The sequence below is a fragment of the Atractosteus spatula genome, chromosome 14 (assembly GCF_055471065.1).
Source record: "Atractosteus spatula isolate fAtrSpa1 chromosome 14, fAtrSpa1.hap1, whole genome shotgun sequence".
NCBI lineage: Eukaryota > Metazoa > Chordata > Actinopteri > Semionotiformes > Lepisosteidae > Atractosteus > Atractosteus spatula.
The window spans coordinates 31,701,711-31,715,214 of NC_142719.1; the positions used below are offsets into that span (position 1 = coordinate 31,701,711).

The following is a 13,504-nucleotide window of genomic DNA, read 5'->3' on the forward strand; positions in this document are numbered from 1 at the left end:
AGCTACTACAGTACAATAATTTTTACATTAAGGACATTTCTACATCGGTAGATGTGTGTCTCTGCATACATACAAGTCTCTAAAACTGTGCAATTGTGTCTCAGTGTCACTTCAAGTGGCTCAGTTAGTCCCTGGGACCCTGCGAGTGTGTCATTGTGTCTCAGTGTTGCTGCATATGTGCCAGTGTGTTATTGACAATAACTGTCTGCAGCTTGTGGCCTCACACTTCCCGACACAGAGATCAAGTTCCTGCTCTTTGCGGATGACCTGGGCCTGCAGTCGCCCACAGAACAGAGTCTGGCACTGCTGGAGCAATACCGTCAGACTGAACAAATTTAGACAAGAGCAGAGTTTAAACTGCAGGTATCTGAAGCATAAATTATAAAAACTAAATGAAAAATGGAAAAAGATTGAAGGGACTACTTACAAAGACTTGGGTGTATCTGCTGACACATCACTTATAACTTCCAGGCAATGTGGGCAGGGATTAAAAAGGCAAACAAAATATTAAGATATCCAATTTAAAATAAAGAATTAATTTAATTCTAATAATTTAACTATAAAACATACTAAAATAACCTCATCTAGAATATTAGGCCTGGTTTTGGCGACTGATGAGCAAAAGATATTACTGCTCAGGAATCTGAAAAGAGCAAACTGCTATGTTCTGAGATTCAAAGAAATCTGAAGGCTGAAGGAACTGAACCTTTTGACTCTTAGTGAAGACGAGGAAGGGACATGATACACAAAACTCCTCAAAGGAATAAAAGATGATTTCCTCAACACAAGCACTGAAATACAAGGTGAACAAGTGGAAACAAGGAAGAGCATTTAAAACTGAGAACAGGAGGCACTTTCTTTACACAAAGGGTTGTAGGAGCATGGAACAATCTCACGACGCAAATGCACAGAAAAACACAAACAGTAAAGCAGTCCTACACTGTAATGGACACAGTGAAGCACTAGTGCACACTAATACACAAAATGTGAAGAGCTTGGTACAATACGAACTGATACAAATGTACTAGAGACGGAGAGGCAGGGCAGAGCCCTCATCTGTCCCAGGATTCCTGACATTCCCGCCAGCCAAGGACAGCGGCCGTGTTGGAGGAAGTGCAAACGCCTGTAGATTCCGAGCTCCGACTCACTATCGGGGTTCCGGGTTTCTTGGGGAGATGTACTGCAGTCTAGCCGTGAGCAGAGCCCTGTTATTCCAGGGAGAGGCGCTATACAGAGAAAACTGTATGGGCTGAAGAGGCAAGAGGCTTCAGGGCCCCTTGCTCAAGGTGTGCTAGCTCACACTTCACTGCCCCCAAGTGGCCAACAGCAGCACTGCTGCACAGAGCATGAGGAGGTGAAACAGGCAGGAGATTCCCAGTGAAGAGGCCCAGCAGTAGCTCTTTGTAGACTTACAACACAGGAAAGGCCAGAGCTACTCTAAAACAGCGACTGCATCACAGGATTCAGACAACACCCCCCCCCCCTTTAAGTCTGCAACAGCTATGACCTCCTGGAGAAGGGGATCTCCGGTGCTGGACTGATTTCCGGGAAAAGCAGTTGGTTGCTTGCTGATCATTGTTAGCCGGACTAATTCCCAGGAGAAGCAGCTGGTACTAATTAAACAGGACCACAGGTGACCACCCCAAGCTTCACCAATAAAAACCAGGCTGCCTTTTCCGCAGGTGGTGCGTGACTGGTTCATCTCTGTGTGGGAAGGTAGGCTCACTTTCTTACACACTCTCCGCATTCCTCCACAGTCAATTACTTTATTCTTTTCAATAAGAAGTCCTTTTTTCTTAAAAAAATCATTTCAATATACAACACAATTTTTGACAAGACAATTTTGTATACAGCTAAATTGCAGCTTCACGTTACAGCTCATTCAGAACCTAGGCAAGCAGAGACAGAGAGGACCTTATAGAGGGGAAGAGGTGGACAGAGAGGGACAGGACAGAGGGAGGAGAGACTGACAGGGGACAGAGCGAGACATGATTAAGGGAAGAGAGGTGGACAGGACAGGGTGAGGAGAGATTGACAGTGGACAAAGAGGGGACAGGAGAGAGAGAGGTGGACAGGAGAAACAGATAGTGGAGAGAGGAGGAAAAAGAGAATGAGGGACCAATTCAAATCTTTGTTAGTTCAACATTACAAAGAAATTGACAAACTTTCAAGAAATAAAAAAGTAAGAAAAGCGGAGAAGACAGACAGGGGCAGCTCCTGTCTCACATGCAGTTTTTAGTCTAGTCTGGTTTCTTTCTCGTGAGAAGAAAGTCAACTGTACAGAAGGAGGATCGGTCCTGCCCAGAGCGCAGGGGGGCCCCAGCGAGGGCAGCGCCGGTCTGGGGACCCCCAGCCCCCCCACCTCCCCGCCCTCCCGAGAGCTGAGCACAGAGTCCTCTCTCCTTTCAGCCTCATGCCGGAGTTGAGCCCACAGGAAGGACCGCAGGTGCCGCACAGACGAATGGCGTTCCTCAGGGGAAGGGGAGGGGGCAAAAGGTCCTTGCATCGTTTCGGAGGTGCAAGGTCAAAGGTGAAAGGTCAAAGGTCCAGGGTCACGTCTTCGTTGAAGAGGGGGGGTGTGAGTTCATGTCCCGTGGTAGGTGCAGCCCCCTCCCTCCCCAAACCACCTCCTCTTAGCGGACGACCCCAGGGGACAGTGGGATAGATGTCCAAGAGTCTGTCGGGGAAACCATGCCATCCCACCCCGACCCCCAGGTCCCCTCTCCGCTCCAGAGAGAGCCAGCCAGTGTCCCACGCGCCCAAAAACAGTCCGCACCCCCTCGCTGTGCTCCCCCTGCAGAGAGACAGAGAGCCAGTTACTGCAGGACCTGTGGAGGCAGGCAGGCAGGCTGGTGATTTCGGGGCGCAGGGGAGCGACTCGGGGTACCTTGCGTGCTATCTGGAGATGTAGGTGTAGGTGCGGGACGGCGACCGCCCCTCGCTCTGGCCGTTCGAGGACACGTTGAGGAAGTCCCAGATCAGGATGGTGTCGTCGTGGGAGCTGCTGATGATCTGGAACTCGTCGAACTGCAGCCGGAAGACACGGCCGGAGTGCTCCTGCGAGAGGGACAGGGAAGACAGGCCAGGGAGAGTCAGCTCGTACCCCCACACCCCCAGACTGCCAGGGCACGGAGAGTCAGCTCGTACCCCCACACCCCCAGACTGCCAGAGCACGGAGAGTCAGCTCGTACCCCCACACCCCCAGACTGCCAGGGCATGGAGAGTCAGCTCGTACCCCCACACTGCCAGAGCACAGAGAGTCAGCTCGTACCCCCACACCCCAGACTGCCAGGGCACGGAGAGTCAGCTCGTACCCCCACACCCCCAGACTGCCAGGGCACGGAGAGTCAGCTCGTACCCCCACACCCCCAGACTGCCAGGGCACGGAGAGTCAGCTCGTACCCTCACACCCCCAGACTCCCAGGGCACGGAGAGTCAGCTTGTACCCCGACACTGCCAGAGCACGGAGAGTCAGCTCGTACCCCCACACCCCCAGACTGCCAGAGCACGGAGAGTCAGCTCGTACCCCCACACCCCCAGACTGCCAGAGCACGGAGAGTCAGCTTGTACCCCCACACCCCCAGGGCATAGAGAGTCTGCTGACATAACCCAGAGGACACCAGTGGAAAATACAGGGAAGAGACATTAAAGCAGAAAACTGCATTGCACTTCTTTACACAAAGGGTGGTGGGGGTATGGTACAAACTGCTCAGCCATACTGTTGAAGCCGATACCCTGGATTCTTTTCAGAAGAAGCTGGATGAGATCCTGGGATTGATTAACAGACACAGGCAGACTCACCACCAGCGTGCGCAGACACAGGGTGCTGGCTGGGGCACGGGGGTCCAGGGCTGCTTGCAGATCCCACACTTTGATCTTCCTGGAGATGGAAGGAGAGAGAGGAACTAGACACCCTACAGGCAGAGCTAGCGTGAGTCAAGGTGAGGACCAGGGAGCCAGCAAATGTGTCGTCAGGGGTCAGAGCCGGGGGAGTTGGGGTGTGAGGAGGTTAAGTAATTGGCAGCAGTGCCTGCGGGGCGCCAGCCTCAGGAGGCGGTGTGTGTGTGTCAGGAGGTGGTGTCTGTGCGTGTGTGTGACGCTCACCCATCGTAGGCTCCGCTGACGATCCTCTTGTTGTCGAAGCGAATACAGCGAACCAGCTCTTCATGGCCCTCCAGTACCCGAAGACAGGCCCCACACTCGATATCCCACAGCCTGCAGAGACAGAGAGTGAGGGACCGTCCACCCCGTCCATCACGGCCCTGTACACAGACAGTGAGGGACCGTCCACTATCTACATGATGCAGAGGGACACACTGACCGGATGGTGTTGTCCGAGGAGCCGCTGACCACCAGCCGGTCACGGTACTGCAAGCACGCGATGCCTCGCTTGTGTCCGTTCAGAGTGCGCACAAATTCACACGTGCTGGTGCTCCACACCTGAGGGAGCAAACCATCACATCAAGCACCTCACCTCGCCCTCGCAGCCACAACCCCCCCAGAACCTGACCGAGTGAGCCCATTCTTCACCAGGGAACTCGCTCCCTTCTCCCCCTTCCTCTGACCCACCTCCCCAGGTATCACAGTGGTCCTGAGTCCCCCCCCGTTCTTGACAGTCCTGATCCTCTGTCCCTGTTCCCCTCTTGTCCCTGTACCCCCGACCCCCTGTCCCTGTACCTTGAAGGTCCTGTACCCCTGATGTCCTGTCCATGTACCCTGGTACCTTGAAGGTCCTGTACACCTGACCCCTGTCCCTATATCCCAGCATCTTGATGGTCCTATTTCACCCTGTACCTGTACCCTGAAGGTCTTGTACCCATGTCCCTGTACCCCAGCACCCTGAAGGTCCTGTACCTGTGTCCCTGTACCCCAGAATCTTGATGGTCCTATTCTACCCTGTCCCTGTACCCCAGTACCCTGAAGGTCCTGTACCCCTGACCCCTGTCCCTGTACCCCAGCATCTCGATGGTCCTATTACACCCTGTACCCCAGAACCCTGAAGGTCCTGTACCCCAGCATCTTGATGTTCCTATTCAATCCTGTCCCTGTACCCTGAAGGTCCTGTACCCCTGACCCCTGTCCCTGTACCCCAGTACCTTGATGGTCCTGTCCCCTGAAGCAGACACGATGTACTTGTCGTCGAAGTCCACCACGTTGACGGCGGCGCGGTGGCCCACCAGCACGCGGCGCAGGCTGATGTCGGTGGGCGAGGCCATGTCCCACACGGCGATGGAGCGGTCCTTGGAGCAGGTCACCATCAGCCCGTTACTGAAGCGCAGGTGCAGCACCGCCTCGTTGTGGTGGATCAGGGTGTTCAACACCTCCCCTGAATTAACGTCCCACACGCTGATGAGGAGAGAGGGGGACATAGATCAGACCTGCCTGTGGCGAGAGTGACCACAGCAGAACCTCAGGCTCCGGTCAGCCCCACCCACGCCGCCCCCTCCCCACCCGACCAGTCAGCCCACCCCACCCACGCCGCCCCCTCCGCCTGACCGGTCAGCCCCACCCACACCTCCCCCTCCACCCAACCGGTCAGCCCCACCCACGCCACCCTCTCAAACGGGGAGCATCCAGGATGACCGGTCAGCTCTAGGTCTGATCCTCCTGCTTAACGAGGCAAAGCAGCTGGATTTGCTCATCTAATTAAGATGGCTACACTGCGATTCTATTCCCGGCAGGTTATAAATCTGCCCCAGCCGCGGCCGTGCGAGCGCGTCGCTCAGGGTTCACCCGCCACCCTGGCCTCACCGCACGGTGGAGTCGGAGGAGCCCGTGACGATGACCCGCTCGTCATACTGCAGACACAGCACTGAGCCCGTGTGGCCCGTCAGGATCTTCAGGCACTCCAGAGTCTGCTTGTCCCAGATCTGCACACAGGGAGACAGGCACAGTCAAGAGAGAAAAGTCTGCAGCCATCCTCCCTCTCCCTCCTCTCCACCCGCCCCCCTCTTCTCCTCCACCTCCCCCCTTCCCTCCTCTTCTCCTCCCCCGCCCCCCTCTTCTCCTCCACCTCCCCCCTTCCCTCTTCTTCTCCCTCTCCCCCGCCCCCCTCTTCTCCTCCCCCGCCCCCCTCTTCTTCTCCTCCCTCTCCCCCGCCCCCTCTTCTTCTCCTCCCTCGCCCCCTCTTCTTCTCCTCCCCCGCCCCCCTCTTCTCCTCCCCCGCCCCCCTTCCCTCTTCTTCTCCTCCCCAGCCCCCTCTTTTTCTTCTCCTCCCCCGCCCCCTCTTCTTCTCCTCCCTCTCCCCCGCCCCCTCTTCTTCTCCGCCCCCGCCCCCCTCTTCTCCTCCACCTCCTCCCTCGCCCCCTCTTCTTCTCCTCCCTCGCCCCCTCTTCTTCTCCTCCCTCTCCCCCTCTTCTTCTCCTCCCTCTCCCCCTCTTCTTCTCCTCCCTCTCCCCCTCTTCTTCTCCTCCCTCTCCCCCGCCCCCCTCTTCTTCTCCTCCCCCACCCCCTCTTCTTCTCCCCCCTCTCCCCCGCCCCCCTCCGGCCCTCTTCTTCTCCCCGGCCCCCCTCTTCCCCTCCCTCTCCCCTGCCCCCCTCCTCCCCTCCGGTCCCATTCCTCTCCTCCCTCCTGCCCTCTGACCTTGATGGAGTTGTCCCTCAGGCCGCTAATGATCTTGTCGTCGTCGTACTGCAGACAGTAAACCCCCTTGCTGTTCTCCGACCGGCACTGGATGCGCTGCAGGTTGTGCCGGCCGCACCGCCAGTTCGCCTCGATGGTCTGGGGGAGGAGGAGGAGGAGGACAGGGAGACTCACTGTGTGTGCCAGTGCAAACAGACAGGGTGAGAGGGCATCTCGCGGCAGACTGGACGGTTACCTCAATGTCCTGTATGATTTTGGGGTACAAGGAGCGATAGTAAGAGTTCGGCGGGACTTCTGTTGTGCGATTTTTAAAAAGATACTTCTCCCTAGAGGACAAGAAGAACAGAGTGAGCGTCAGTCTGATCACCAGCCAGCACGGCGCAGTAAACAAGGGAGTATTGTAGGGAGACAGTCACAGAGTCAGCGGGGCACAATCATCAGGACAGCGAGGCAGAGCGGCACAGTCACCAGGATCACAAGTCAGTGAGGCACAGTCACCAGGATCACAAGGCAGAGACCGTCACTAGGACAGCATGGCAGAGAGGTGCAGTCACTAAGTCAGTGTGGTACAGTCGCCAGCATGGCAGACTAACACTGTTACGGAGTCAGTGTGCCATAGTCACCAGGATCGCAAGGCACAATCACTAGGACAGCATGACAAAGGGCCACAGTCACTGAGTCAGTGAGGCACAATCATCAGGACAGATCAGTGGGGCACAGTCATCGAGTCAGTGGGGCACAATCACCAGGAGAGCGAGGCAGAGAGGCACAGCCACCGAGTCAGTGGGGCACAATCACCAGGAGAGCGAGGCAGAGAGGCACAGCCACCGAGTCAGTGGGGCACAATCACCAGGACAGCGAGGCAGAGAGGCACAGCCACCGAGTCAGTGGGGCACAATCACCAGGAGAGCGAGGCAGAGAGGCACAGCCACCGAGTCAGTGGGGCACAATCACCAGGACAGCGAGGCAGAGAGGCACAGCCACCGAGTCAGTGGGGCACAATCAGCAGGACAGCATGACAAAGGAGTCCCTCACCACTGGTGCCTCTCGGAGAGCCCCTTCCAGAGGGGGTCTGTCCTGACCATGCGTTCGATCAGCTTCTTCCACAGCATGCCCTCCGAGATGACTCGCTGCCATTCCTTACACACCAGCTCGGCCGCGCACAGCGACCGGGCATCCAGGAACGACAGGATGTTCTCCGCTATGTGGTCCAGACCCTGGGCTGGATGGAGGAGAGAAGGAAGAGTGAGTACACACAGAGAGGAAGGCTCACAGGGGCTTGAGTCACAAGCTGATCAGTTCATTCCCTCGTGTCCCTTGGTGCTTTTCAGTGCATCACGCTCGGAAAGCAGCGGTGCAGCGCGTCACAAGCCATCGGAGGGCATCAGCGCAGGTACGTACCGGGCAGCGCAGTGATGAAGTCCCTCTGTAACATGGGCTTGAGGTAGGAGTTGATGTGCCCGTGCTGGTAGTGACACATGCGGGAGATTAGGTGCTCGACGAACTCAACCTGGTCGGCCTCGGACCACTGGTCAAACAGCTGGATACACACGTCCTTCTCCTTCTCATAGTTCCCCTCGGAGGGGCGCTTCCTGGAACCCGTCACCGGCCCGTTACTAATCTAGAGAGGCGGGAAGAGAAAGCGACAGAAAGCATCACAGACTCAACTCTCTGACTCTCAACCCAAGGGGAAGGCGGCCCCCCCGATCGGCCCAGCCACCCCGCGCAGGGGGGGGGCGGCCCCGATCAGTCCACCCCCCCCCAGAACAAAGGGGAAGGCAACCCTGATCTGTCCTCCCCCCCCCACCCCCCTCCACAAGGGGAGGGCAACTCTGAACCATCTCCCCACACTCCTCCACAAGTGAAAGACCACCCTGATCAGTCCAGCACCCCCCCCCTCCCCAACCCGGGAGTGAGACCGACAGGTCAAACCCCCCCCACCCACACCTCCAGCCAATCCAGAAGCCCATCCGCCCCGGTGTGGCCCGACCCCGTCCACAAACCTTGAACACAGTCGTCTTCTTTGGGGAAAGGTCTTCATTCTGAGACTCCATCACAGAGGTGTTCTGAAACCAAGAGAGAGAAGCAGGGTGACTGAGTCAAAGCGGAGAAAAATGGGAAAGAGGGAGGCGCTGTCACAGCAGGAGGATGAGGTTGGGATGGGAGGGAGAAGGGGTGGGGGTGGGGGGCTCTACATCTCAGACCACAGGCACAGACACAGGGCAGAGAGAGAGTCTGGAGAGTGACGGACAGTCGTGTCAGCGTAGCCTGCAGGTGCGGAGCAAATGGCTCGCTCTCTTCCTCATCCCCCACCCTCTCTCTCCCTTTCTCTGGCACCCCCAGGTGGTCATCTCCAGTACCGCACCGCTCAAAACCCCACGCGCTCTCAGACACACACACACACACCGCGCAAGACGCACAACCCCCTCTCTTTCGCTCGCAGCTCCGGGCAGCCGGGATCTGCAGCCCTGGGCGAGAAGATCTGCTGTGGGGGCACGATTTCTAACGATCCCGTTAGCTACACCTGGAGAACCCGTTACATCGCCACCGAGCCAACGACATCGACGGCCACACTCGAAACAGGGAGGACAAAAGGCAGAGGATGAACGTGCGGACCAAGGCTTCAGCTTCCTGCCTGGCTAGCTAGATCAGAAGGATGAGCTGCTTCACGAGCCGCTGTACAGCCCCCCGCCGAACCGGACGGTGAGAGCATCATGGGAGCTCCAGCCTCGCAAACGATCCCACCTGCGCGGCCAGGTGCTTCTCCCCATGAGTTTCCCAGGATTCCCCCCTGTGTCTGTGGTGGGTGGGGGGTGAGGGGGGGGTGGAAGGGAGGGAGCGGTCACAGAGCAGCACACAGACAGAAGCCGCAGGCAGACGGGCAGACGGACGGAGCCAGGCAGCAGGCACACATGCACACGAACACCCGGGCAGGCAGCCGCCTGCCTCCTGCCGCACCACGGCGCCCCCTGGTGTCGGCCAGCCGCAGGGCTCCGGCACCAGCTCTTCCTGTCGGGCTAGAAAGGAAGCGGGACGCTTCACTTCCATGTCTGCTAACCCACGGTGGGGCGGGGGGGGGGGGGGGGGGGACCTGCTGGTCTGGCCTGGGTACGACAGTCCTCAGTTGACCAGGAGGAAACGGGACGCCCAGGTGCGCAGCAGTTGGGGCCCCACCAGGATATGCCAGCACTGCCAGATTAAAACTGTACTGAAGACATGGGGGGGCAGAGGGCAGGTCTGATGCACATTACTGCATCCCCACACATCTGTGCAAGCAGACACTGAACAAGGCAGTGAGCTTAAGACCTCCAGCCCTTCTAAATCAAAGCCCTTGAGCTGGTAAATCCCGGAGTGGATCAGACTGCTGTGCACTGGGACTGAGGCTGCAACTGCCAGGCCAGGGGCTGGAGATTTCATTCTCCATCCCCTTTTCAACATTGACACAGGCAGTTGAGAAGCGCTCGGATTGACCAAACTTGCTTCTAGGCTCCCTCAGTACAGTCTGCGCGGGAGCCCTGCGGCAGGCAATCCTGGCCACGCCCAGTGCGGCCCAGAGGCCCCGCCCACAGTGGGAGGAGCGGCTGCCAGCCCCACCCACGAGAGGAAGTAAGACGGGCACCTGGAGACCCGGGACACTGGGCATGCTCCGCAGGCACCTCAGTGCACACAAACTCTCTGCCACCGAGGAGCAACTCAACCAGAGAGAGCGGGGCACTGAGCACTGCGAGAGAGAGAGAGAGAGAGAGAGAGAGAGAAGGGGAGGGAGTGAGAAACAGCCATTAGGAGCCACAATCTCTCTCTCACCCACGCACACCGACCCACACACAGCACTGCCTCACACGCACGCCAAGCGCCGCCACGCGCACCGAGACAGGGATGAGAATCCGACAAAGAGGGGAAGAAGTGGAAAGAGAGAGAGAGCTGGTAAAGTGAAGAGAGGAGGAGGAGAGGGGGAGAGCAGGAGCACTGCTAGAATGAGCAGTGGACGAATTAGCTGGTGAAGCCAGAGAGCAAAGGCTACAGTCACGTGCTGTGCTCCAGAGTGGCAGAGGAAGGGGGCGAGTGGCCGGCTCTGTGCCCACTGTGTCTCCCTCTCAAGCGACAGGGAGCTCCCCCTGCCTCTCTAATCACGCTCGGACCCCCGCCCTCGCCCAGAGGCGCAGCTGCTCTGAAGCACAAGCTCACCCCGGCGCTGCTCAGACACCGCTCTCGAACCCCCCCCACGAGCACCACAGACCCCCAGGCACAGGGCAAGTCCTGCCACGGCTGACCACAGCGAGGGAGCCCCCAGGAGCAGGGCAACACTTCACACGGCCCCTGCCGGGGCCAGGGGCTGAGCCCAGCCTGTGTGCGAGACGACAGACCGGCAGTGCAGGACAGTCTCACCCGCCAGACTCAGTCAATTCAGTGTAATTTGTATAGCGCCTTTTACAATGGACATTGTCACAAAGCAGCTTTACAGATTTCCGGGCCTGAACCCCAAGCGAGCAAGCCCAAGGCGATGGTGCCAAGGAAAAACTCCCTCAGACTAAAGTAGGAAGGTACCTTGAGAGGAACCAAGGCTCAGAAGGGGGAGCCCATCCTCTTCCAGCCGGTACCAGGTTAAAGTAGAACAAACACATATGAGCGTCGTCTGCATTCTGTTACATGGTGGGAACAGCACAATCATGTATGGTAATGGCCAACAGTGTCCCGAATGTTCAACTGGTTTCCTTCAGATTTCTTGGGCAGGGCTTTTTAGAGGATCGGCTGTTGATTTTACGACCGGTAAAAGGAGCTGGATTCTGGACCTAGGCCTCCAAACAGTCCACATCAGAATGGATGGATAGAAAAGAGATAACAGCAAAGTGGGAGTGAGATTGACAGCAGTGTAAAGCCTGGAGTGGATCAGACTGCTGTGCACTGGGAGTGTGACTGACAGCACTGTAAAGCCTGGAGTGGATCAGACTGCTGTGCACTGGGAGTGTGACTGACAGCACTGTAAAGCCTGGAGTGGATCAGACTGCTGTGCACTGGGAGTGTGACTGACAGCGCTGCAAAGCCTGGAGTGGATCAGACTGCTGTGCACTGGGAGTGTGACTGACAGCACTGTAAAGCCTGGAGTGGATCAGACTGCTGTGCACTGGGAGTGTGACTGACAGCGCTGCAAAGCCTGGAGTGGATCAGACTGCTGTGCACTGGGAGTGTGACTGACAGCGCTGCAAAGCCTGGAGTGGATCACTCTGCTAGGAGTCAGAATAAAAAATACTGTATACTCTCCTTCAGTCATGACTGTGAAATATAGTGGCACAGACACTACAACTAAACATTTAGACAACAGGAAATGATCCACAGCCAGAGAAAGCCATCTCATCTCTGGACTAGAACAGTAATGTTCAGAAGCAGGATATCTGGATATTTTTAATTTTTCTACAAATGTCCCTAAACACACTAACGCCCTCCATCCACAAATTCACAGACACACACAAGGCAAGTCCCACAGACAGCCGACCCACACAGAAGCGAACACGCACTGCCACACAAACCAACGCCCCTGACCCAGTCACAGACCAATGAGCCAAGACGCGAACCAGCGCTCTCTCGACCACATCCACAGGCGACAACCCGACTTCGGCTACCGAGGAGTGTCCTCCGGTCGCCGCGACTGGATCGAGTACCTCGGGCTGTGGGAGCGAGAGCCGATCCCGGCCAGACGGACAGGCCCGAACTCCGCGACCCGGTTCCGCGTCCCACACTTCCTCCTACGACGCGGCGACTGGGCCGCGTCTCCGTCTCCAACCCCGCCGCCCGGCCGCGCAGGGGCCACGGGCGGGCCCCGGCGAGTCGCGACGAGGCCGTGCGGAGGCCGCCTGCCGGCGAGCGGCCTGTCGCGTCTGTGCGGGGTCGCCTTCACTCGCAGCCCGGCTCCCTCCCTCTCCGTGCTGGCCCGGGCCGGAGCCCAGGCCCCTGTGGCGCAGTCGAGACCCGGCCCTGACGCTCGGCCCGCAAGGCGAACTCTCTGCTCTCTCTCTCGCCCTGGTCGCGCTCAGACCCCGAAAAGCGGGGTGAAAACTCTTCGACTATCTCGACCTCTCGGGCCCTGTGCCTCTATGCCTGACCCCCCTCCCTCACCACCATCGCCGCCGCCTCCTCCGCCTCTCTCTCCCCCATCTAGGCCGATCTGCCCCCTCGCTACCTCGATCGCGATCCTTCTTCCCTCCGGGACCGGAGCCGTCCCCTTGCTATGCCCACGCCCGTGGGGAGCGGCGCTCTCCCGACCCCACTCACCATCAGCTCCAGGCTCTTGTCCTCCATGTCCGGCTCCATGTTGTTGTTCCCCCGAAACTCGCTGCGAAAATGGAAACCCAGCCCTGCGTCACTGCGCACGCCGCCCCCGCCCGAGGCCCTGACGTCATCAACGTCATTGCGCAGCTGTCGTGGGGGGGGGAGTGGGCGGGGCGGTAGAACCTCTTTCTAAGTCTCTCGCCTCCCCCCTCTTTGGTTCCCCTCTGCGGTAGTGGCCAATCCTGGGCTGGCTTTCGATTGTGCTTTGGGCATCAGTGAAGCCGAGACCCGCCATAGTCAGTTGTGGCAGCCATTGAGTTCAGACAAGTCGACGTGAAAGCTGGAAATTTCTCATAATCGACGTCTTTCACACACACACATCGACGTAGTAGCATTATTCGACGTTACACAGCGTAAAAAGTCGTGACCGGGGCTGGGGGACTGTATTGTAAACCCCAAATGATTGTGGAGGCTCCACTTGGGGTACTGTGAACCCTGAGGGATTGGGGTGACCTCAGCCGGGTTACTGTGCTGTGAATCCTGAGGGATTGGGGTGACAGGAGCTGGGGTACTGTGCTGTGAACCCTGAGGTACTGGGGTACTGTGTTGGGGGGGGGCTCCCTGATTTAGGGCGTGCTACAAGACTAGCCTCACCAG

General features: G+C 57.9%; 1 protein-coding gene across 2 annotated transcripts; it reads right to left on the bottom strand.

The window, feature by feature from the left end:
• Positions 1-1,746: 1,746 nt before the first annotated feature.
• On the bottom strand, positions 1,747-12,963 carry LOC148821104 (F-box and WD repeat domain-containing 11-B). Of its 2 annotated transcripts, XM_088931601.1 has the most exons (14): positions 12,851-12,943; positions 10,203-10,304; positions 8,587-8,649; positions 7,985-8,204; positions 7,619-7,805; positions 6,819-6,909; positions 6,584-6,721; positions 5,752-5,870; positions 5,097-5,346; positions 4,322-4,440; positions 4,105-4,215; positions 3,802-3,880; positions 2,888-3,057; positions 1,747-2,794 (listed from the first exon to the last, which is right to left on the bottom strand). In XM_088931601.1, the coding sequence occupies exons 1-13, from the start codon at positions 12,887-12,889 to the stop codon at positions 2,896-2,898; spliced, it is 1,680 nt and encodes a 559-aa protein (XP_088787727.1). In that variant the 5' UTR covers positions 12,890-12,943; the 3' UTR covers positions 1,747-2,794; positions 2,888-2,895. The 2 variants fall into 2 exon arrangements, with proteins under 2 accessions (XP_088787727.1, XP_088787728.1); XM_088931602.1 differs by lacking the exon at positions 10,203-10,304 and having other exon boundaries at positions 12,851-12,963.
• Between the last annotated feature and the right edge of the window lie 541 nt (positions 12,964-13,504).

Excerpts from the sequence above, each read along its gene's own strand:
- LOC148821104 (XM_088931601.1), bottom strand. The coding sequence starts at position 12,889 with ATGGAGCCGGACATGGAGGACAAGAGCCTGGAGCTGATG. Across the intron at positions 10,305-12,850 it reads ACAAGAGCCTGGAGCTGATG|TGCTCAGTGCCCCGCTCTCT; the intron begins GTGAGTGGGGTC and ends TCTCTCTCGCAG. Across the intron at positions 4,441-5,096 it reads CAGGGGACAGGACCATCAAG|GTGTGGAGCACCAGCACGTG; the intron begins GTACTGGGGTAC and ends TTGCTCCCTCAG.